The sequence below is a fragment of the Mustela erminea genome, chromosome 3 (assembly GCF_009829155.1).
Source record: "Mustela erminea isolate mMusErm1 chromosome 3, mMusErm1.Pri, whole genome shotgun sequence".
NCBI classification, from domain to species: Eukaryota; Metazoa; Chordata; class Mammalia; order Carnivora; family Mustelidae; genus Mustela; species Mustela erminea.
Genome location: NC_045616.1, coordinates 160,526,570 through 160,550,905, shown reverse-complemented (window position 1 = coordinate 160,550,905; position 24,336 = coordinate 160,526,570). Strand labels below are relative to the sequence as shown.

Sequence of the window (24,336 nt, the reverse complement as noted above, 5' to 3'; positions counted from 1 at the left end):
AGGAGTCAGGAAAGAACTGTTACTGTGGTATTTTATGGGATTTTAGTTTTCATGGCACTTATGTCTGAATGTACTGGGCAAAGTTAATGCTGGTTAGATTCTTACTAATATATTTGGACCGTGAGCTTCAGAGTCAAAAACCAGACTGAAGAATTTGCTGAAGATCCAGAGAAGAACTAAAGCAATACCTTAAAAGTAGATCTAGAACAAAGGTATTAGCAGCTGGAACTATCAGCTTGTTGATGGGAATTCCAATATAAGAAGCATGGAGAAGATTGTCCACTTCCCCAGTACAGAGGGAAGTATTGACTGTATTCTGAGATGAAACCACAGCTCTAAAATCTCTGAAACATGAATGTTGCTTATTGCTGAAGAGCAGGAGGGAACAGTGCCCTCCTAGAGAGGTCATGTGTGTTGGGTTCTTGTTTGACCAGAAGGCTCGGGCTGGCTTGTGCTGGGATTGCAAAGGCGTCTTGGGGCCTCTGCCAAGTCAGTGGTTTTATGTTTAATAATTTAAACAAACTGTGTTCCTTCATTTATCCCTGACTGAGGAAGTGCTAAAGGGACAGTAACTTTTTACAAAATTGTTTCAAAGTTTTATGAAAAGAGAAAAGCTCTCAGTAGATGATATTTTGAGTATTTTCTTAGTGGTAGCTGTGAAGTCGGTAAATTATTGCTGTGTCTCTTGTTCACTGTGTCTTTAAAGAGGCTGCTGTCAAGCAGACACAGGACTTCAAGCAACTGAGGAACGAGAAGAAAATACTTGAAAAGGAATTTAAGAAGACGCAGGTAATAGATAATAGTGTGCACCCAAGTGACGCTTGTGGCCTCAGGGCTCCATAGCGTCCCTTGTCATGCGGGAGTCAGGAACTGGGCCACCTGGTGGAAGCGACCCCCCCACCCCATTACATTGGGCATGTGATGCCTGCACTCCCTGCCCCTTTCAAACCCTGTCAGCGCTTTGTTTCCACAGGAACAGCTCGATGAATTTTCTAAACAGAAAAATGAAAAGGGTGAGTGTTCACATACTGCTTGAAAATTCTGTTTTGATATGCAATATTCTTTATTAACTGTATTTCTCCCCATGATTTTAGAGTTGAGGCATATTGGAACACAAATTTCAAGTGATTCTTACGGAAGCATAGATAAAAGTGAGTATATTACAGATTTCTTATGAATTTCTGTGCCTTACTTGTGGGCCGGGAGGTTGCTTGTTGCTCTTACCTGTGATTGCAGAACTTCTAGGGTTTAGCAGATGTTTGTGTTAGAGAAGTCATAACCCATTTTGCATCTTTGTGTGATCTGTTGTATGTATGATATCACCGTGTTGTCTGGTCAAATAATCCGATGAATGAGAGTCAACAAGCAATATTGCTTGGGAAAGGGAAACCAGTCTGTGGTATAATCTCCATACTTTTCAATAAGTAAGTATAGTTTTTTTTTATTAGGTTACAGTTTGCCAGTTTAATTTATAAAATTTCGTGGGTGCCAAGTATATAAAAATTGTTAAAGTCAAGCAGGAAAACTGGAATCAAAGCCCTCCAGTGTATTTTTGGAGGGAAGGCCAAGTGTTCTGGGGACGAAAGACAGTAGTTGTGGAACGGGGAGTCACAGACGCTTCGGTCTTTGTTTTGTCATGCAGCGTGTTTTCTTGCAGGCGAGAAGATACAGCACTGGGTGCTGAGAAGTTGAAGCGTTTGCTCTAATATTTCTCTTCATTAGTTGTGTGATCCTTGGCCATTTACTTCTCTGCACTTCATTCTCTATTTTTAAAAAGGAGATATGGGTTTCTGCTCTACCTGTCTGACTTTCTTGGTAGAGATAAAATTCAAATGATAAATAAGGAAATAATGGTATTTTTATGTCACCAGTGTGTTATTTTTCCTCTAAGTGGAGATTACTGAAACCACTTCCATTGTTCCTACAAGGATATAACGTCTCTCTACAAGCCTCCTTTACCCTTTCTCTTCATCCTGTCCCTTTTGTTTTTAATTCAGAACACAAGATCACCTTTTCTTGGACTAAAGGCTTTAGTAGTTAACACCTTTCCGTTGCCTGGGCGCTGTTTGCTGTTTGCCACAGTCGCTGCTTCATGGGATGCGCTTCAACCCTCTTTTCCTCGCCCTGCCTGTGGAAGGCTAGTCTCTGAGTTCTAAGTGCTGCCCAGGGAAGCGGAGGGCTCGCGGGGCTCGGTTGTCCCAGCCAGTGGTCAGCTGCTTTTGTCCTCTTCTCTTTTGGGCTGACGGGTTTGTTTTAGGATTTGACTGTTCTCAGTCCTTGCTATTCAAAACCGGACCCTCCCACTGTGTCCTCAGAATTGCTCTCTACCCCCGCACTCTGTTTTCTCTGCCCTCACCAAGAGGGTGAGTGTTGTCTGCTCTACATTTTACTTCTTCCAGGTAAATACACGAAGGCTTTAGGAATCTGTTAATTATTTACCTGTGGACATTGGGGGATTTAATTCCTAATTACTAAGCATATTTTTAATACTTTTCTCCCATATAGTTGACCCTTCACCAGCGCTGAGTTGAACCGCATGCATATCCACTTCTGTGCGGGTATTCTCCTATAAATACAGTGCATGTGTTTTCTCACGTGAATGTATTTTCTCTCTCTTACGGTTTTTTAACAGGTTTCTTTTTTCTAGCTTATTCACTGTAAAAATATAGTATATGATGCACATGGTGTATAAAATACATATTATTGCATTTTGTGTTATCAGGAAAGGTTCTGGTTCACACTGAGCTATTAGTAGTTAGGTTTTAGGGGAGTCAGAGTTACAGATGGATTTTCAATTCTGCAGGGGGTCAGCGCCTCTGACCTCTATGTTCAAGGCTCATCTGTACTTTTGAAAGAGATTCACAAGTGAGAAAGTGTATTGGGTTGACTTCACTTTTTGAAAGGCCACCTGAATGCCACATTTGCCTTTCCTTCTTTCTCAATCCATTAGAGATGTCAGAAAATAAACAATACCAAAAAAACAAAACAAAACAAAACAAAAAACAACAAAAAACTCTTGTTTAGAGTTAAAAAGTTTACTACCAGTGGAGGAAAATATAAAGCAGATGGTATCAGTTGGTGATGAAACCCAAAATTACAGCAAAAATAGCAGGCTTCAAAAAACAAATTTGATTGTAGAAGCCCTGCATTTCTTAAGATCAGAGGTGCAGGGCGTGGGAGATGGAGCAGGACATTAGTGGTTTGTCACGTAGTGGATGCAGGTTGAAAAATACATGTATAGCCTTCTGGTTTCAGAAACAGTTGCTGGCATTTATCCACACGTTGTGGCCTGAAGTTTAGTTCTGTGAAGTGTCATTTGCGACATAGGAGGCACTCTGAGTGGGTGTGGATATAAGAAACTCAGAAAATTGGGTAATTACACCAGCTTTGAAGGGTAGCCGCTCCTGTCCGCAGAAGGTGAGATACTTAGGTTCTCCGTATAAACCCTCGGAACTGCTTCACTCTGCATCCCTGCCCCCGGAGGCAGGCCCTACAGGTCCGTGAAGTGAGCACCTTCATGTATTGCCAGAGGACTGTAGGCTGAAGAAGTGCACGCTGGCTCTCAGAGATGGCCGGCCTCAGCTTTCATCTAGAACTGAGAAGCAGCAGTCACGGGGAAGAAGGGTGCCAAGGAAAAAACCCTGAGGAGATGGTATTAAATCACGAACGGGAGGGAAGAAAATATTAAAAATAGAGTTAGAGCCCTTAGAGAATCTCCTGCTGCAGTGAAATTGAGCCAGTGGGAAAACAGGATCATACACGTTGCACTGGTCACCTATCAGGACCTCTCCAAGGGGAGGCCAGAGCCCTGCGGAAGAGGTCAGCAAGAAGTGACTGGAGGACACATCTCAGAGCAGGACGCACATGCAGTATTTCTGTTAGAAAGGCCTGTCAGGTGTTGAGCATGACTTTTGTGTATGGTCTTTATTTCTGGCATGTTAGTAGGAAGTATTTTTAAAATCAACTGAAGTGGAAAGATCGAATGTAGGGAGATGGATAGTGAAATTTGGAGCCAATGCTGACTTGAAAGTAGTAACCAGGCAAAAAGTAATTTAAGCCTAGAAATGAGTTTACATGGATTGAAAGGAAATATCCAGGTTAGGTGCAGTTCACCAAGGAGATGGCGCTGTCATAGACTAGGAATGTGAGACTCTGTGTTAAAATGCCTGGAAATGCTAGAGGGAGTAGTCGCCTGTTTCCGTGAGAGGCTTTAGTGTGTTTCTCAGATGCTGTCGTCTGTAAAAGCAGACAGAAGGGGTGGAATTGGATTTGTAATTTCAGGATTGATGATTTACATCTAACTCTTAAACCACAAACCTAGGATTCTTTAAAATCCTTTCAGACATATATGAAATCTGTTTGCTAGACAGCAGAAACTCCATCCTAATATGAGATACTATTATGATACTGAAATTTAATAAGATATTAATAAAAATCTCTCTCTCCCCCCGAACCCTCCAGAACCCCACAACTTTCCATGTCTGTCTGATAAGTGAGCATGCGTTAACATAAACCAACTCCTTTTGGGTAGCAGAGAACATAAAAACTGAAACAACTGTAGGGCAGTATTAAAGTCTCTGAGATATTGTCAGTGTGGTATTCACTGGAATGAGTGATCTTACGTGATTGTTTTAGAAAGCAAGAATGACAGGAAAGTAAGAAAATGCAACAGAAATGAGGAAAATGGAAAGAAGGAGAAGTTGTTGATTTGGGCCCATTAGAACAAACAGCTGGAACCTCGTAGGGCTGTTGAAACGGACAGTTTTTCGGCAAGTCTGATCAAGAAAGGAAGGAACAGAAACACAAAGGCCTCACGGCTGGGAAAGCTACAAAAAAGCCACAATGAGAAAATTTCCAAATTCACACATTTATATTCCGATTGAATCTTGTTTGTGAAATGAACAATTTTCAAGGGAAGCATGCTCAGATTGACTTGGGATGGTTGTTGGAAACCTGAACAGAAAAATAATGCAAAAATAATTTAAAAAATTAGTTAAAGATCTAATACCATACAAGATCCAAATGACTTGCAAGTGAGTTCTATAAAGGCTTCAGTGAGTAAATCTAATGTCTTCTTTGTGTCTGAGAACTTAGAAAAATATAGACTTCTTTCCATGTCATTGTCTTAGACTCAAATAGGCCTGTACCAGAACCAGCTAAGAGTCACACACACGCACGCACGCACGCACGCACGCACACACGCACTCACACACGTGCTGTCAGTTGGGAATAAAGCTGCAGAAATACCAAATGAAATTCTGAGAACTCCATTCTCGGGGTAAAAGAATATATGGACTCATTATGATTTAAGGGTTTATCTCAGGAAGACCACTACCACTGGCTAAGAGAAAAATGATACGATCATCTCAATTCATTTTTTCATAAAAAAAATATTTGGTGAGGTAATGGTTGAAAAACACGTTTGGAAACTGAGAAAGGTGGAAGCTGAAGAGCCTGTCAGAAGCGGGCACGGGTGCTTCTGGTTACCTCCGTTCTTTAGTATGCACTGGGGGCCCCGCTGAGCTGTGCAGCAGAGCCCTCACGGAAGAGCGGGGGCTGTAAGTTGTCACGGCAGAATTGTCATGGTTTCAAATGACGAGACCGTCTCAGTAGACTCAGTTGGAAAACAAGTATCCGAGTTTGGCAGAGTGGTGACATAAGCTTCGGGCACATCGAATGCACTGTCCTCAGCCTATCGGAATCAGGACGGAGTGAGAACCACCTGTTAAGGCAGTGGGACCAACGTGTCTAGGAAGAGAAAAATCGACAAGCAGTGTGCAAGGCCTCTGTGAAGAAGCCTGTAAAGCTGCGGAAGAGTGTGAAAGCCCAGACATGGGAGCGGACGTTGTTACTGGGTCAGAGGCTCACAGCATAAAGATGGAAAGTTTCCCCAGACGTATTTCTAAGGATCCAGCCTTACTCAAATCCCACTGAGTTTTAGATGGGAAAGGGCAAGCAGATGGTAAATTTAGTTTTATCAGGGTAGAATAATAGATGTTTGGAATAATCAGGTTTTTGAAAAGGAAAAACCTGAGTGAGGCTCATGTGTGCCCAGATTGTAAAACACAGTTGTGACGGTGTCACTGTGAGAGCGTGGTGTTCGCGTGACGCCGGACAGGTCAGCGGAGCAGACAAGTACAGAGACACGCATGGACGCCTTAGGTTTTGATACGGGCAGGTTGATACTTAGGTTTGATCTGGGGGTTGGTGGAAGGTGTGCGGTTCAACATAATGAGCTTTTCTCTTCACAGCTAAGTAATGAAGCCACAGTGTGCGGTTTTTTTGGAGGGGTGTGTGCTTGTGTTTTCCTGCTTTATTGGGAACGGATAGTTCTGTTTTGTGAGATTAGAGGTAGTGAACGAGTGCTCAGAAAAGGCATAGCTCTGCTTAATAGCTTCCATAGGAATAGAAAAGTAACTTTTTCTCTTTTTTTTTAAGGTTCCTTGTTTGCTGCTTTGGGTATACGTAATAAGCAGGGCTCCTGGTCAGGTCATTTAAGCAAAGGGGATTACAGTATTTGGAAGCAGGCCTTTGGGTAGGTTAAATCACAATGTGGATAAGTTACCTGATCACGGAATTTTCAAACTCGAGAATGGGTGTGCCTCATACACGGTGACAGTCAGAAGTCGATGGGCTTCAGAGAGGTTGGAAATGGGAAACTTTTAAGCTTGCCTTGTTACTGTGTCCTCACCACTTAGCCTAGCCCGCTCTTCTGGGGACAGCGCTCTTTGTGGAGTGATGCAGCTGGCCAGCTTAAATAGGGCTGACCTATTTCAAAATATGTGAGTTCTTGCAGATATTTTGGGTTAAAAGGTTGGTCTTTCATCTTCTCTAGAACTGGATTAAAGATTTCAGTATTTTCAATAAATGCTTCAGGCCAATTTAAGAACTTAAGGGAAATTATAATAGAACTTGAGGAGGCCTGAAATTATCTAATACTTAAAGCTTTTTTTTAGTTGAATTTTTATTAGCACGGTTGGTCTTTTTATGCATATTTGGCCACAAGCTAGTCATACTTAAATTTTTATGAATATTTTTTGTTCTGGGAGTTTTTTGGGAATATATATACGTATTAATGTTAAACTCACTATAAAACCATAGCGTCACTTCTTAGTTATATGAATTTCATTAGGTTTGCTGTATTTAAAACGATCTGAATTCACAGATGATCGAGGATCTAAATCTGTAGAAATGTGTACTCAACCTGAACCAATGGTTCTTAACTATTCTAGGAATCCTAATCCTTTTGAAAATGTATAAAAATTCCAAGGCTTTCACTTCCCTTTTAAAAGCTTATGTTTCTCTGTGAGTCTGCCTGTTTGTGCGATAATCTCCTTTCCACGTGTTTATATACACACACGTTTCTGTCTTCCACCCTGTTAACCCCTTAAGACTGTTAATGAGTCCTATTCTCCACAAAGCCCCCAGGTTAGTTACAACATGGTCAGTTTTTTTGTCTTTTGATTTTTGTCTTTTAAGATTTTTAAAGTAATCTCTACATCAGCGTGGGGCTTGAACTCACAACCTTGAGATCATGAATTGGACACTCTACCCAGCATGGTCAGTTCTGATGAGTTTTCTGACCCCCTCGTGTCACTGAGGGGTGTTTTCTGCTATTGTTTGCAGTAAACGGAGAGCCAGCGTTTCCTGTATCAGACATTATATCTGTGCTTCTGTCCCTTATCTCTCACCACTTTCTGTAGAAAGTGCCAAAAATGTGTATGGTCCATTCATACAAATAGGTGATAAAGACTTTTACCAGCAAGTAGATTTGGTCTTAGGAGTCTTATGCCCTCCCATTCCCCTCACCCCTAGGGAAAAAACAAGCCTGCCCTCATCATCGTTCAGCTGGAGCGTTGCAGGCCTTCCCATCAGCAGCTTAGCTGTTTATGCACAGTGGTTGATTTGGGGAAGAAGTCTTGGTCCCTAGCTGTTTCCCCAGCCCCTAAGAAATCCTGATTTCCCAGGAGTGTGTGTCGGCCTTTTGTGGATTGAGCCATATGACATGTCTTTAATACTCTGCTCTTTTGTGCAGGAAAAGTAAAGCTACTTCTGAAGGAGCTCTGGCTCTGCATAAACACAACACACAGACTACCTGGTGAAGGCAGCCGATGCATCACAGGTGAGAGAGAAGCTTCCAGAAGTACATTTCATGCACGGAAGTAGAAATGTTTACCATGGGCATTATGTGCCTTCAGCCTTTGCTGCCTCCTGAATCTGACATTGAAAGAATAAGATAAATTGGAATGGGTACTTTCAGTTACAGAGCTCCTTCCCCTTCAGCGTGGCTTCTTGTCTCAGTAAGTGCATTTGGCTTGTACTCTTCCAATGGTGGCTTCCGTCAGAGGGTGTGCAGGGCAGCCGGAAGGGCACCTAGTGGAGTGCGTGTGGCGGGAACATGCAGAGTACTGGGGCGGCCTGGTGCTTCCCGAATCATTTCTCGGTGTCCTCTGTCCAGTAGCAGCCTCATTGGATTTACTTTTGTAAGCAGTTCCTTTGGTTGAGCTGTCTGCTGTACATGCACTGTGTCCTTTAGAATACTGGTGGTGTCCGATAAGCAGTGGTTTCCTTCCATGCTGTCATATCAGATTAGCACTCTGCAGTGCTGTCCGCTCATTTTCAGGTGTGGCTTCATCTGTGGGCTGTCTTGATCTGCAGGCAAAACTGTGGAGGCCTTCTGCCACGTTCTCAGTTACACCCTACTTAGGATTTAAGCTTTGGATATAGGTATTAGTTATCCCAGAGTAGATGGGGAGAAGTTAGCTGTCATGCATAAGATTAAAATGCTCCTTACTTAACTCCCCCCCCCCCCCCATTATACTGGTTTCTTATGATTCGCTGCTATGAGTTCACAGATTGCTGAGGATCTGAGTCTGTAGAGGCGTGTACCTAGTTTTCTCTCTCAGGCTCCAGAAGGCAGAGTTCCCTCAGAAAAGTGTTACCAGGCAAGTTGCTGATTCTCATTTGTGCTTGACTCCGTGAGGTTTCGTGAGTTGGAGAGAGGCCTGTTGGATGGGGCGCTGTTCAGTCAGTTGTCACGCGCTGTGTGGGGACCCTGCTGATACAAGCAGGTGGCACCTGGGTCTCCTGAGCCAGCCTCCGAGGCTCATAGTCCAAGTCCTCATCTGCTTGGGCAGAAGTAGCCTGGGCCTTTTCTCAGTCAGCTTCATCAGCTAGTTGCCGTGTTTTATTCTAAACACTTGATTTTATGTTGTTTAAGATGTTATTAAAAGGGCTCCCTATTTAATCTTTTTTTTTTTTTTTTTAAAGATTTTATTTATTTGTCACAGATAGATACTACAGGCAGAGGGAGGGGAAGCAGCCTCCCTGCTGAGCAGAGAGCCTGGTGTGGGGCTCGATGCCAGGACCCTGAGACCATGATCTGAGCTGAAGGCAGAGGTTTAACCCACTGAGCCACCCAGGCGCCCTGGAATCTTTTTTTTTTTTTTTTTTTTTTTTTGGTGCCCTGGAATCTTCAGTCTTAAAACATACTCTCTTTGTTTTTGTTTTTATATGAGAAGGTTTACAAAAATAGTGCAGGGAATTCTCTTAGACTCCGAATCCAGATTCCCCTAAATTTAACCCTTGGTGCAAGACGGTTAAGCTCAGTGAAAGCTCACATGGATGTGTGGGCGCGTGTTGGTCCCCGGAGCCCACCTTGCACCTAGCAGCCTTCTGCCTTTCGGCCCCCAGGTCTGGCGGTTCATCCGTGTCGTGTCTCTTTGTCTCCTGTCTTCCTACTTTCAGAGAGGAAGCATCATTTCATAGGAAACCTGTCAGTTTTGTCTCGTGTGCTGTTTTCTCATATTAAGTGAAGTTCGACTCTTTCCAGCAAGAACTCTGCCGTGGTTTCCTTGTGCTCTGTCCGGGACATTGTACCGGCAAGGGATTGGAGGAATGGATGACTTGGGGTGACAGCGGAAGTGCTTGTTTAAGGTGGTATCTGCCGGGCTTCTCCAGTGTTAAGTTACCGTGAATTATCTTGAGAGAGACACGTGGATGCTCTGCAGTCAGTCACTTTCTCCCCGCTCTGGCCCGCTGAGTCTAGCATCTGCCGATGAAGCCTGCATGGTACCATTACTGCCTGGTCTGCTAGTGATTTTGTAGTTCTCTGTTCCTTCTACATTCATTAAATGGAACTCTTTATTCTCTGCCTGTACTTCATAACTTTTGTTTATTTCATCATTCATATTGCTCCAGCTTTGGTTGTTGGGACTGTTTTTGGGTTGACTCCTGGGCCCTTGAGGCATACCCCAGCCTGTTTTGAGAACTTCTTTCTGGCTCTGCAAGATGTTTCAGGCCCTGTTTGTATTTTCCACTCCCCAGCCTTATAGTCAGTCACTTCTCCAGGGAGCCTTGAGTCTTTATGTACAGCTTTCAAGTATGAAAAATGGTTATTTGTGGTTATTTCCCAGGACACAAATATCTTCACTGATAATTAGCACCACGGCAGTTCATCAAAATCAAGACCCCCAAATCACTGGCTTTTTATAGTAACTTTCCCGTTGCACTGTAATGCGATGTATGTATGTGACCTAGTTGAGGTTCTTCATCACAGCATTGTATGAATGTGGTTATTGGGTAGGCTTGATCATTGGCTGATTTTTTATTGTTTTACAGACAGAGGAAATTGTGTTCCCTGTCAGTCTCTCTGCACAAAGATGTGTCTCCGAATGCTGCTGGTTGTGTGGAAAGACAGTTACTGAAAAGGGGAGTGTGCCCACGAGGCCCGTTCCCGCCCCCGTGATGCTTTTCCACCTGTGCGCGCTGAGGCCCATGGGCCCCAGGGCATCATCTCCACCCACCTGCCCTTCTCCTGGTCCTGCGTATAGTGAGGGAAGTGTACCGACATGAAATGTGTTTAGGTTTTACAGAGTGATTATTCACTAGAAAGGGAATGGGTGTCTTTTAAAAAATGTTGTTGTTTTTTGGGTTTCTTCAATAAAGCAGGCATTTTGAATACTTAGGGTAATTTTTAAAGTTTTCTTAATGTTACATATGTTTGATACTTACTTTTTTTCTCCCACAGAGAAACCTGCCAAAGAAAACCCCGGGCCCACAGAGTCCAGGGACGATGGTGTGCCCCCTCCGGCAGGAGGCAGGCCACTGCAAGCCACAGCCGTGCAGACGTGCCTGGCAGAACTATCCATGGAAATAGAGGGCGACTTCTCTGCATGTAGACACGTGGGGAGACGCGAGGACGGCGGACCCGCGCCCTGCAGTGACCGCGCAGCTGACGAGGGCCTGCGTCCTGAGCGCGAGACGCCAAGGACTGATGAGGACAATGCTGACTTCTCTGATCGTGATCGCTGTTTCGACGAAGACCTCCAGGCTGCAGTTGACTTCTTCAGACGTCCTCCTCCTCTGTTGTCTCCGGTGCCGTCACCCCCTTTGGTGTCCCTACCACCCCTGAGCACGTTACCGTCTTCACTGGCGCCTGTGAGTCTGTACTTGGCATTTGAGTTCTCCTGTGGGCGCGCTGCCCCTGCGGGCACGCTGGCTATGTTCAGGGGGTTGCTGCTCAGTGATATTCAAACCAGACTTGCTTGGGGCAGATGTGCGCATTGACGAGGGCATGCCCACGCTCTTTACAAGAACGTGGAGCCCATGACATGTTCACTTAAGGTTGCATTCTGTGTGTCTTTATACTCACCCTAATTCACATTCCCCTGTGGGAGGACCGTGTTCTAGTTGTTGTTCTCTCTGCTGCCTGGAACCTAGCGCAGTGAATGCATTAAGGTATGGTTGCAGGCCTGGAGCTTTTCAGAGATGGGGAATCCATGTACGTAACACACATGCCCATTAACCTCTGTTTGCCAGATTCCCTGCTTCCGTTTGATGACTTCATCACCTTTTCATGTGTTTGCAGAATGGTTCTGCAAATTCTTAGGGAGTTAAGTCTTGATGAAGACTTAGGGAGTTAAGTCTTGATGAAGCAGATTTGTATGCTTTTTGGCTTAAGGAGCAAATAAAGGCATTGCTTTGAGTCACTCCCTTTCTTCAGGAAGCAGTGTACATCTCTTCTGTTCCAGGGCCGCGCTCGGCCTAGGAACACGGATGTGACTTAGTCTGTGGTTACCACTTGGCTGGATCTTGTGTGGCAGTTGGGCGGGGGAGGGAGCAGGTGATCGTACAGCTGGGATAGAGACTGCCGGGCTGGGGGCACACCAGCTGGAGAGGACCCAGGCTCCTGAGGGAGGCCAGGGAGGGCAGGGATGCTCTGGGAAGACAGGCCCAGCTGAGTGTTCAAGAGGGTGGGGTGCTTCCGGTGGAGGCCCTCTTACACAGGGTCATGGGACCGAAGGTGAGCTTGTGCCAGAGAACATTCACGCTTACCAGGTCAGCAGAGGCCGTCTGTGTCCTTAGGACTTTCCATTTTATCGTGAGGGCAGTAGGAAGTCCTTGGTGGATCTGGGAAGTGGATTTAAAGATAGACGTTCAGTTGCAAGTTTCCCTTTAGCCTCTGTGTGATGGCGTAGGGACTGGGGATAATCTGGACAAGGTAAGAGCGTAGGGGGGTATCCCGGCCGGAATCAGCAGCTTCCAGCGTTCTCCACACCTCTTCCCCGCAGCAGCACTGGGGTCCAAGAGCTGGGGCTGGTTTGAGAAACGTTAGGAGGCTGATGAGCAGCATTTGGTGAGGTTTTTAGTGTGGTGGTTGCGGAGGTGGAAGAGGCGGGGATGCTGCAAAATAGCGAAGGAAAGCAGCGGCCCTGCTCCGGGGAGGGGAGGGGCGCGCTCAGTGTCAGCGGGGGGTGCGGGGGTGCGGGGCGAGCACGGGGCTTGCAGGGGACCCGGGCACTAGGATTTTAGAGCCACGAGCATGGTGGAGCGTGGTGGCGATGGAGGAGCCAGCTCTCCTGCTGCGCCGTGTGATGGGGGCAGTTCAGCCAAAGCAGCAGGGGCTGCCCTGGGGTGTGGGGGGTTTCTGGAGCAGAGATGGGGAGGGGCTGAGCGGGAAGGAGCAGTGTGGGTGTGCATACTGTTGAAAGAGGTAGAGCTCCTTCACTTGGTAACAGCAGCCCAGATGCAGCCCAGGCATGAGGACATGTCTGCAGGAGGTACGTGGAGGTCGCTTCCCGGAGTGGTGGCCAGTTCCGCTCTGCTGGAGCTGGACGCCTGCAGAGGAGTGACCTGGAAGCGGGGGGTGGAAGGCTGTGCAGCTGGAGTTGGACATGTTCTGGGCCCGGAAACGGGGAGGAAGAGCCAGAGAGTAGGAATGTTTGGCCCTTTGGAGGATAGACTAACGCTGGCCCTGTCTGTTGTGGGAGGAGCTTGCGGTGGGAGTGTGGGGGTGGGGGGGCTCGGGGAGGCCCGTAATGGTGGCAGGGGCTGCTCTGCCACAGCTCGGCTCCCTGCTGGCAGCTTCCGGATGGGGCTCCCCTTTCCTCCCCCTTTCCTGGCTGTGTCTGAAAGGGTTCTTCAGGAATGCATTTGATTGATAGTTAGACGCAGTCGGTCCAGTTAGTCTTTCTTAAGAATCGCTTTTTAAGGCATTTAATTGTTGGGTATGTTTAGTCGTTTTAGTTAACATTTAACTAATAAGAATAACTCATTCGTTTTTAAGGAAACGTACTTCGGAGAGTATACAGATTCCAGTGATAATGAATTGTCCCAACATAGAAATTCTGCTGAGTCTGTTTCAGAAGATGAGACATCTGAATCACAGTATTTTGGTTCATCCAGAAAAAGTAAAGGAAGTGTTGGTACCTGGGAGGAAAAGCTCAAATCACATGAAGCCACCCAGGCTCTGACTACGTTGGAAGTAAATGAAGTGACAACTGTCGGGTTTGGGACGTTCACAGCGACGCTGAGAGAGCCTTCAGCTGCGTACCCCGGAGCTTGCGAGAAACACTGGATGGTGTCACGTGAGTCCGCGAGGGACGGGAGAAGAGCCGTTTCGGATGAGGCACAAGGACAGAGAGCAGTCAGGGAGGCGGATAAGTCGGTGCAGACCGAGAACACACTTCATGAACCCATCAGAAACGTGTGTGCTGAGATGTCGTCTGGCAGCCAGGCCCAGGGCAGCGGAGCGGCCCTCCGGAAGTCTGATGTGGGCTCCTCTCCCCTCGGCAAGAGGCCATTCAGTGAATTCATGGAATCTGAAGGAGAAACCCTACTATCCAAAATGATAGGATCCCCCAAATCACAGTTTACTAAGTGGACATTAACTAATGAAATCCCTCTTGAATCAGATCGTCTGTCAATCTCTGACCACTTGCAGGGAATGTGTAGCGTATTCGGAAAGAAGCGAGATGTTCAAGGCTTCATTTTAGGAGCATCGCCTGAGCCAGAGGACGATGCAGGTGAGGCAGCGGGTGCCCCAGGGCTCCATGGTGATGCCAGCCTTTCTTCCTCTTCTACCTCGGGAGCATCGTCTGTCTGCAGTGACTCCCCATCTTCCTCTGGATTAAAGTACGCTCATGACCCACATATTCCTGCTAAAGTTACCGCGATGGAACTGCACCACTCAGAACAGAAGCTACAAGCTGAAATCTTGAACGTGCTAGATCTGCAGCCTGCGCCCCCAGAGTGTCCTGCCGGAGAGAACCATCTGGAGAAGAGCTTGTGTGCTTTGAGCCCTGAGTTGGGAGCATCACATTTTAATAATGAGAGCGACAGTGAGGTCAAGTCCAGAGACGTTTTGAAAGGCATTCCCAAAGTCTGTTCACTTGCACAGTCAGTATTTATACAAGCTATGAAAGAGGCACAGTGCAGAAGCCAGGGTCCCAGCGCTGAGCTCCCCGTGACTAGGGCGGATTCTACACCATTGCTAGCGTCTCAGCGTAGCTTGACCAAGGGTGGGTTTGTTTTTAAAAGCCCTTCGTGGCACCATAGTGATGTGTTACGGAGAGGTGGGGAAGAAAGGCTAAGGGCTAAGTCAGAACCCGAACAGAAGACTAACCATCAGGTACAACAGGCAGCATCATCCTTAGAAAGTAGACGGTCCACATCGAAGCCTGAACTTGCCTCAGAAAATAACCCCATGGGGCTCAGGGTTCCTACGTCACTGTTGCCTAACCAAGTGTCCGTGATCACTAAGCAGGCCCGGCCCGACAGAGAGCAGAGCGCTAGACTGGAACCCTGGAGGCAGCAGAGGACTGAGCCTCCCTTCGTGGCAGCACACGCCGATCCTGGGGCTGTTGCCACGTCCTCTGTAGCCAGACGTGGCGGAGAAAGAGAGGACACGGCGTGGGCTGCCCAGGGAGCGGCTACTAAGGAAGGGACCTCGCCACAAGTTTCTGCCTCGTGGAGAAAATCAAATTTCAGTTTTCCCAGTGGTTCTTCACCAGTCGGAAGTTCTCATTGTTCCACAAATAGCAGACCGTCTTTCTCTCCTAAAAACACCCCTGTCCCAAACCAAGGCGCCACAACCGAAGCCTCAGCACAGGAGGCAGCGCCGAAGCAAAGTCTGCTCCTTCATGCCGCGAGTCTGGACTCCCCTGGGCTGGATGGGGACCGACTCCGTCCCGCTCCAGAAGTGCCAGTGTCGAGAAGTTTCGCTGTTGACAGAGTGCCCTATGGGGGCACGGGCAGGTCCGGTAGCGAGGCTCTGGCCATCCCGGAGGGCTCTCCCCGTGTCCGCCCAAGCCTGCAGGAGTCCCCAGAGCTGCCGTCTCAGACTCCTGGCGGGGCTTCACCTGAAGGTCCAGGCACCACAGGGACGGCTCTCCCGTCGGCGATTCTCAGAAAAGATGAAGAGACGCGTGCTGTCCCCGCGAGTGCTCTCGCTGGGCCTCTGTGTTGTTACTCGGGCATTCGGGAGGGAGGAGGTGGCGACACGGAGGTGGAGGAGAGTGAGGCGCCTAGCGGCAGCGAGTGGGAGAGTGAGCCCGAAGCCGCGCTGGGAGACCGAGTGCAGGGCGCTGCCCGTGCCTCCAGAAGGGGTTTAGGAGCCCCGGGTGCTGGCGCAGCCGAGACCCGGCCTTCCATCGAGGTGGGCCGTCTGACCTCTGCGCTGCAGGACTTCAACATCAGTACTCTTTCTGAGATCGACGGGCTCTCTACGTCAGAGGTCGTGATGTTTCTTGAAAGTTGTCAGTTAAGAGATTACAGTTCAGGGGACTCTGTTTCAGAATGTTCTAGCAAAGGAACCCTGCATAAAGAAATGAACAAAGACTCAAAGCCAGGTGACCTCTTAGGAGGAAAGTATAGAAAGCAGCTCTGTGAGGAAGAAACCCTGGAAACCTCCGAAGAGTGGATTGAATCGGAGGACGAGGACGGTGCTCTGAAGAGCACAGGGCGGCTCACTCGGCGCTCCTTGGAAGCGCTGTCCGAGGTGCTCACCAGGTTTGGACGGGAGCTTCAGGCCGGCTGCGAGAGCTCTCCTAGAAAAGACGCTGCTGACTTAGTGCTCTCAAATACGCACGGTGGCGTGACCGGTGAGCCTGGCAGAGAGCACGTCCCCCCTCAGGGGGCGAGTGGCTTCCCGCCACACCCTTCAGGTTCATCCCCTCCAGTAGCCAGCATGACTGGCAAGGGCCCTTCTGCTAGCGGCTCGTTGAGTCATGACGTCACTCCTGGCAGTCCTGAGGGTGTTCCCAGTGTGAGCAGCCCGATCGGAGGTGGGGCAGCGCCTTCCCCCCAGGGCTCTGACTCCGTGGCGGGGCAGATCATAGAAGGCAGTGCTGAGGAGGGGGCAGAAACAACGTTTCAGTGCCAGATATCCACAGTGACCTCCGAAGTCATAAACGTGCTCATCAATAAGGATCAAAATCTTGTCATTGAAAAGGGGGACCACTGGACCATCATAAATGGGGTAGCTCTCATGCCAGATGTGGACCAGGTCATACTGTGTGACACTCCTGAAGACACCCCTGTTTCCCCAGATGGAGGAGGCCTGGGAGCTGGCTTCATTTCCCTTACTTCCATGGAGAAGTCTCCAGAGACCGGTCACCCTGACCCTCCGTTTCCAGAGCCCCAGTGCGGCAGCAACCTATCATGTGCGCAAGAGGAAATTTCCAGCAGTAGCCAGAGCACCAACTTTGATAAAAGCCGTCTGCGTAACAGGCCTGTCAAACCTAGCGTAAGGATTAGTTCTGAGATCTATGATCAGAACTTTGAGTCTCAGACCATCGCATCTGATCACACGTACTTTAACTCGAAACTAGAGCCGTTCAGCAAAAATAAGAATCGATCAAAGATTTCAAACAAAGATCAATCAAACAAGTCGGCAAAGGCTTTGGCATCAAGCCGAGTTGACACTAATCAGAATGAAGGTTCTCAGTCATTTTCAGAGGAGAGAGAGAACACAAAAACTCAGAGAACTCAAACTCAGACCATCCTCGCCAATGCTGACACATCAACCCCTACAGATGGTTCTGACACGCTGAGTAAAATCCGGCGGGAGGTGGGGCCCCCTCTGCCACCCTTGCTTGCTCCTCTGGTTGCTACACCTCCAAGGACTTCGCAGCCAGTTTCTCCGCTGCTAGCAACTTCTTCTCCCTCCTCACCTACCTCTCCTCTTGGCCAGATTTCTCCCTTGTGTGAACTCCCTGTGCCTCCTGTGATGTCTCCTTTGCCGGAAGGGCCGGGAGGCCTCTCTCCCCCATGCACATCTCCGTCCCCATCTGCTGCACCGGCCGGCGAGAGGATATTGTCCTCACCCTTGCAATTTTGTGCTGCCACCCCAAAGCATGCCCTCCCTGTGCCTGGCCGCCTCCCGCCTCTGGCATCAGCCCACCCGGCTGTGGCTGGACCCCAAGAGAATTCCGTTAAAATCCTCGACACCATGTACCCAGAACTGTCTGCCAGGGCCCGTACCCTCAACATTCTCAAAGGGAACATTCAGCTCACTCGAGGTCCTCCTGCAGACCGTAAGAGCTTAGCGGGGCCTGTCAGTGCTATCACAGGCTTCAAGGCAATCACCTCAACATCCACCGCCTTTGTTAAGACAGGGGGCAGCTCAGGGAGTGACTGTAATCAGGAGAAGTCCAGAGACGGGGGGACTCGCCAGGATGCAGGGGGGAAAAGGACGTTGTCTGCATCTACACTGAGGAGTGCCAAAAGACTGCGGCTGGACAGCGGGTCCCCAGAACCAGAAACTGGGGGCGCCACTACAGAAGGAGTCAGCAAGGCCCTCCGGAGGAGCCTCCCTCAAACTGAAGCTGTGGCGGCAGAGGAAGAAAGTTCTCTGACCATCAGTGCCGTTTCACAGTTGCCTCCAAACCCAAAAGAAACTGTAGAGTCCCATGACAAAGCCATAGCCGATGCGCTGAAGAAGATCGCAGAGTCGTCTTTTGATCTCTTACCTGTCATTCGAAGTCACGTGTATGTAGGAAATATCTCCAAAAAGCCTGTCATGAGAGATCAAGAGAAGGAAGTTGTTCATGAATTTAGCACAACCAAAAAGGTACGTGGTTGCTCTTCTGTAGGAGCGCTAGGAATTACATGTCCTCAGAGACAGGCTCTCTGCTCTCAGCAAAGTGGTAGATGACCCTGAACAGAAACTTGATTTCAGAGATAGACAGATATCCATATAAACATTGTGACCTACACTTAGTTTCTAGTCAGCATTTTGTGTACTTGAGTTGGAAAAAGACACTGGGGATCTGATCATTTGTATTCATCAAATACCTTAAAATTTTAAAGAAATAAAAGTGATTGTCAGGACTACAGTTGCATATTTCCCATCAATTCTGGCATGATTAAAAGCTCAAAATGATTTGCTCCAAAATATCAAATTATTTTCCTGTAATGGAGCCTCTCTTTTCTGTGAACAGTACGCACACATTTGAGTCTAAGCACCTTCCAGAAAGAGAGCAAGGGGTTCCCCTGTGCCTCCTTTATCGTATCTGTCACCTATGAAATAGGAACCGATCTTGGTTTCAAGATAGGGACAGTTAAAGTGGGAATACTGTGCAGATTCACACAACTGGTGTTTTAGGACTTCTCTAGGGTTGTATTTTCCAAGTTTCCATGTCGACACCTTGTGTGGATTCTTTCCAGTGTCTCCTGGATCGCGCCGTGTTGGTTTCCTGCACACCCTGAGAGCCATGGTGGGAACAATACGGATGTGTCTTGTGTAGATTGCTTACTTTCAGAAAGTAGAGAAAGTAATACATGTCACTTTGAAAAGATAATTTTATTTTCAAATGAACAAATGGATCGAATTATTTAATGCCCTTCTTCTTACGTAGGAAAATGGTTGCCCAGTATTTTTAAGACCTAAACAGGATGAATGTGTAGGCACACCAGAATTCAGAAGACAAGAACGGGAGAAGAATGCAGAGTGCGCAGAGTGTGCGCAGCGCACACACTGAATTATTTTATCCCAAACAAGGAAGAATACTTGTTTGGCGCGGCCGCAGGCAGACGGATGTGCTTGGCCAGGGCCCCTAGTCCCTGCAGGCAGCCTGCAGGTTTGGACCTCTTGCCCCCCACACCAGCGAGGGGACGGGAGGTGGGTCACTGGGCTGAGTAAAAGCAGGTGGTTTGCCACAGTGACCGCTCTTTTCTGCTGGCTGCTCGAGTGCGAGATTTATGGCCCTATTTCAGTTTTGTAACTTGAGCTATTTAGTAGACAGAAGCAATTCAAGTGTACATTACCTTTTCTTTTTTCTTCTTTTTCTCAAACCTAGCATTTAGCAGAGTGCTTGCTGCACTCTATTCTCTCAGAACTGAAAACTCAGAAGACCTCCATGGAGCGCAATTACATTCACGCCCTCTGCAGAGTGTATGTGGGCATCTGTCGGCAACTTGGGGACTTGGAAAGAGCTCGTTTGTTTTGCTACAGCCTACTTAAGGAAGGTACGTTTAGGTAGTGACATTTCTGTGTTGGAAGCCCACTTCTGCCTTTTTACCTCATTGTTACGCTTGGATCCGTGTTTGCAGCTAAGTGTTTGCGGTGTATCTTTCAAAATAGTGTTAATGTTTGGGCATTTATCAGAGGCCATGAAGAGCCTGCGCTGTCCCACGCCCTGCCTGGTTTTCAGTGGGAGAGTTGACGTGACATACATGTGCTTCTGTCAACACATACATGTGCACTGGCGCATAATTCAGGGTCTCTCATCGCTGCGTGTTTGTCTCCTGGTGTAGTTACTGAAGAGTCAGATGCTGGCAACACGAGGTAAGGGAATGACTGTAAAGTCAGGGACAGACCCCCGTGCTGCATCGGAAGCTGGAGAAGGCCGACTCTCCGGCAGTGCAGCGAGCCCGGAGCAGGAGGAGGGGCAGAGGGCGGGGAAGGCGGGCTCTCCAGGCCGCTTTTCCTTTCCTCCGCCTCGCTCCCCGCTCACGGGGCGGATCAGGAGTCCGCCTCTGTAATAGGACGTCCTCAGTGGGAACATTTGTAAACAGAGTAATGATAAACAAATGCAGCTCAGTTTCCTGTCAGAAAGTCCGAGCTCGATAGGGTTTTTCATCCTTCTTAGGGAGTGCACAGGGCTTGTGAAGCTGGGAATGGAAGGTGCCCGGCGTGTGTACATCTGTGAGCGAGGCTGCCGTCTGCGGCCCTCTGCCTTTCTTGGTTTCCTCTTGCAGTCGTCGGTGGACTCCGCAGTAGTTCACGGTGTGCTCCCTAGGTGTTAGGGCCCGGACGGTGACTGGAACCAGACGCACACACGCCCGAGTGCTGAGGCCCGTGTTTGCTGGTCACGTGGCCCCGGCGCACGTGGGGCTCCCGCAGTGTTGGGTACTAGCGAGGCGAGCGGCGTGGACTCCGCTAGGCCCCCGCGAGGTTCTGTTCTTGTCAAACACCGCCAGCCCCCTTTCTGTCAGGCTCGTGGGGAGCAGGTCTCTCCCTCAGAAGCGATCCCCCCTGTTGTCGGGACTCCCATGGCCTTCCTCCTGCAGGCTCCTGGCTTTTTCTTCACGGTGCTTACCCCCCTGGCCTTGTATCCCGAACGCTTCTGTTTGCTGTCTCCGCTTACCACATTGTGTGCTCTGTCAGGGCAGGGATTCTGTCTTGTCCCTACGTACCCCTACCCCTCAAGGATGCATTGTTCGCAGACATTGAGGATCTGTTGCTTGAGGGGCTGTGCCGTGGAGGGGGATTTGTGAGACTGAGGGGTCACAGAAGCTCGCCTTGTCAGAGCGGCTTCCGAACTGGAGGTGTGAAGACACCAGCGACTGCCTCTCAGAAATGTGAGGGAGGGGGCGCCTGAGGGCCTCAGTCGGTTAACGTCTGCCTTGGGCTCAGGTCATGACCCCAGGGTCCTGGGATCAAGCCCCGAATCGGGCTCCCTGCTCAGTGGGAAGCCTGCTTCTCCCTCTCCCTCTCCCCCTGCTTGTGTCCGCTCTCTGGCTGTGTCTCTCTGATAAATAAATAAATCTTAAAAAAACAAAACTAAAAAACGAGGGAGAAGATGCCGGGCAGATGGCGCCGCATGTGGAGAGAGGTCCTGGGGTGGGAGGATTTTCCGTCTCCGAAACAGCAGGTCAGAATAGACTGTGAGCGTCTGCTTTGACTTACTTGCTCTGGAAACGCAAGATGTGGCTTCCTGCCAAACGGTAAAAATCTGTGTCGACTGGTTCAACCAAGTTGCAAAACACGGACGGTTTCTCACAAGATCAAAATCTTCATTGGTCGTATGACCCAGAAATCCCACTCGCAGGTCCTTATCTAGCAGACGTGGAGCCATACCTCCCCTAGACTGGTGCTCACGCACCCGCAGATCCTCCCGGGCAGCCGCCCGGCGCCGGACGCGGACGTCTGTTAGCTGAAGGAAGGACGGGAGTGGGGTCTCAAGCAGCTTAGTACGGCTTGGCCACACAAAGTGAGGGGCTGCTGTGGTGGTGGCAGCACAGTGGGTCGCGGAAGCATTCTGCTGAGTCAGGGAGCCGGGCAGAAAAGAGTCGCGCTGTCCGAGCGCGCCGACGGACAGCGGAGGAAAGAGCTAACCTGCAGTGTCGGGGAGCGGGTCGGGGTCGTCTGTGTCGGGGGCGAAGGGAGGCACCGGACGGGTGCAGGCCATGGGGTTTGGGAGGGTGGAAATGTTCTATGTGTTGGCTGTGGTGGGGGTTATACGTACATGTTCACTCATTAGAATCCATCAGACGGTGCTTAAGAGTGTGTTTCATTGTGTGTGAGCGGTGTGTGGGTTAGGTTGAGGAAACAAAGCCAACTGTGGGGAAGCATGCACAGTAGAAGGTTTTCATCCGTGATGTATAAAAACATCTCCATATCAGAAGCCTTTCATGTGTTGCGCAGGTGAGTTCTGTCTTCCCAGTGCATAAGAAATAGCCTGAAGTGACACTTCTCAAATGGGGAGGTTCTAGGGTTTCAGAAGTCTGAAGAGAGAGGCTTGCCTTTGCTTCGTGTCTGGATTTGATGGCTCTTTTCATGAGACAGTGCTGTATATTGTCCAGGTATTCGGTTTCAAATCTACTTAAGGAAGGTTTGCCAAAGGGAAAAGGTTGGGGTAGAAACAAGCAGATTTGCACAAAGCAGGGCCTCCTCGGGCACCCGCCTTCAGTGGTAGGAGACCCTGCAAGGCACAAGTGAAATTATTAAAATTGGTTCTTAGCTTGTAATTTATTCACTTGATTAGACATAAAGGTTTTTTTGTTTTGTTTTGTTTTTTCCTCATAGATTTTCCAGAGTCAGAGAAACTGACTTTGTTCATTGCAAATATGTGGCATGATATATTTATTTCCCAATCGGTGATTAATAAGGCGATGCAGTTGGTTGCCAGGCAACGTGCTAAAGGAGAGGTCCGGAACTGTTTGAGAGCCTTTCTCAACTGGGAAAAGGTAAGGTTTGTTTTTATTTCTCAATTGTCAGACCTTACTTGTAGATCTCCTATGAATGTCCTTACTCAGTTTTGTGTTTCGTGTTGAATTAGTTCATAGGCATTTCAGGAACAGGACTCTTCCTATTGAATCATTTAAAATACCATTTTAGCCTAAGCTTATGCATTTAGTTCAGGAAATGCGCATGAGGCACTTTGGGAAGGATTGGAGCTGTAGGCGTTTTGGTAATTTCCAAAAATTTTCTTTCATTCACTAATTTATGACTGATGATCATGTGGAATGTGTATGTAGGGGTTGGTTCATAGGAGCTGCATAGCATTGGCTTCTGTGATGGGCACTTGGAGAACTGAAAAATGGCATTGCAACTCATTCCTGTCCTGACTTTTTAAAATCTAAATATTGTGTTTTTCTTTTTGATTGATGGAATTTTTATTTAAATACTTAGTTCTTACGTGTTCTTTTCCTCTTTTTTTTGATTTTCTTTGGTAACTGAGTGCTAATATACCATCTAGATTAGTGTTCTTTTATGTTACAGATGTGGTCTAGTGAGACTCTCTGGAGGCTGAATTGACAGTGGTAAACTCTAAGAAGCAATGTAGAATTCAGTGAGAGGTTGATCTTTGTTTTTTATTTTTTATTTATTTAGAGAAAGTGTGCACATGTGTGTGGGAGGAGTGGCAGAGGGAGAGAATCTCTCTGTTTTTGGGTTTTTTTTTGTTTGTTTGTTTTTAAGAGAGAGAGAGAGAGTGCAGGAGGGGCACAGGGGAGAGGGAGAGAGAAAATCCCAAGCAGATTCTGTGCTGAGCGGAGAGCCTAATTCAGGGCTTGAACTCATGAAACTGAGATCATGACCTGAGCCTAAATCAAGGGTTGGACACTTAATTGAGCCACCCCGGAGTCCCAGCCTTGGTTTGTTTTTAAATGACCGTGTATTAATTTCCTCTTGAAGTTATCCTGGCTTATGTGTGTAGTGCAGTTTTATATGTCATTTTGCTTTCCATTTTTGTGCTTTTTGATATTAATATTCATTAGGCTTTTTTATTTTCTTTGTTTTTTTAAGAGCATGAGTGGGGGCAGAGGGAGGGGGAGAGAGAATTTTTCTCTTTTTTTAAAGAGAGAGCGAGAGCACGGGAGGGACACAGGAGAGAGGGAGAGAGAGCATCCCAAGCCGACTCCATGCTGAGCAGAGAGCCTGATGCCGGGCTCAAGCTCACAACCCGAAGATCCTAACCTGAGCTGAAATCCAGAGTCCCAACACCCAACTGGTTGAACCACCCAGGTGCCCCGACTTCTATTTTCTTGTAAGAAATAGAGGAAAGGAATATTGGTAAACAGAAGTTAAGGAAACATTAAAGAGCAAGACTGTAATCATCTTTCCAGCAACTCGTCTAGAGAAATGAGTGTCATCTTGGGAGACACCATCGGACTCAGGTCAGCAGCTTAGTCAGAAGAGCCCTTCCACCTCATGCCGCTGACCTGCCTCAGTCATGCGGCGTCCTCCCAGATTCCGGCCGGCCGGGAGCCCCTGCGTGGTCCTCCTGCTGTACACTGGCGCCTCCTGGTGGCCTGGTCGGGGTGAAACCAGACGTGGTCGTGTGATGATCAAAGACATTATAAAGAAAATAGACTTTCACCAAGTGTGTT

The 24,336-nt window shown here is 48.0% G+C and overlaps 1 protein-coding gene across 3 annotated transcripts in view; it reads left to right on the top strand.

The window, feature by feature from the left end:
• Positions 1-24,336, top strand: part of ICE1 (interactor of little elongation complex ELL subunit 1) — a 56,748-nt gene that overhangs the window by 20,538 nt on the left and 11,874 nt on the right. For 2 of the 3 annotated variants that reach the window (XM_032337816.1, XM_032337817.1), the window contains exons 8-15: positions 707-789; positions 974-1,013; positions 1,095-1,151; positions 8,036-8,122; positions 11,030-11,439; positions 13,568-18,352; positions 19,581-19,749; positions 22,532-22,692. In XM_032337816.1, the coding sequence (XP_032193707.1) occupies positions 707-789; positions 974-1,013; positions 1,095-1,151; positions 8,036-8,122; positions 11,030-11,439; positions 13,568-18,352; positions 19,581-19,749; positions 22,532-22,692 (5,792 nt within the window). The remainder of the gene's footprint in view (positions 1-706; positions 790-973; positions 1,014-1,094; positions 1,152-8,035; positions 8,123-11,029; positions 11,440-13,567; positions 18,353-19,580; positions 19,750-22,531; positions 22,693-24,336) is intronic. The other variant, XM_032337818.1, reaches the window with a different exon arrangement.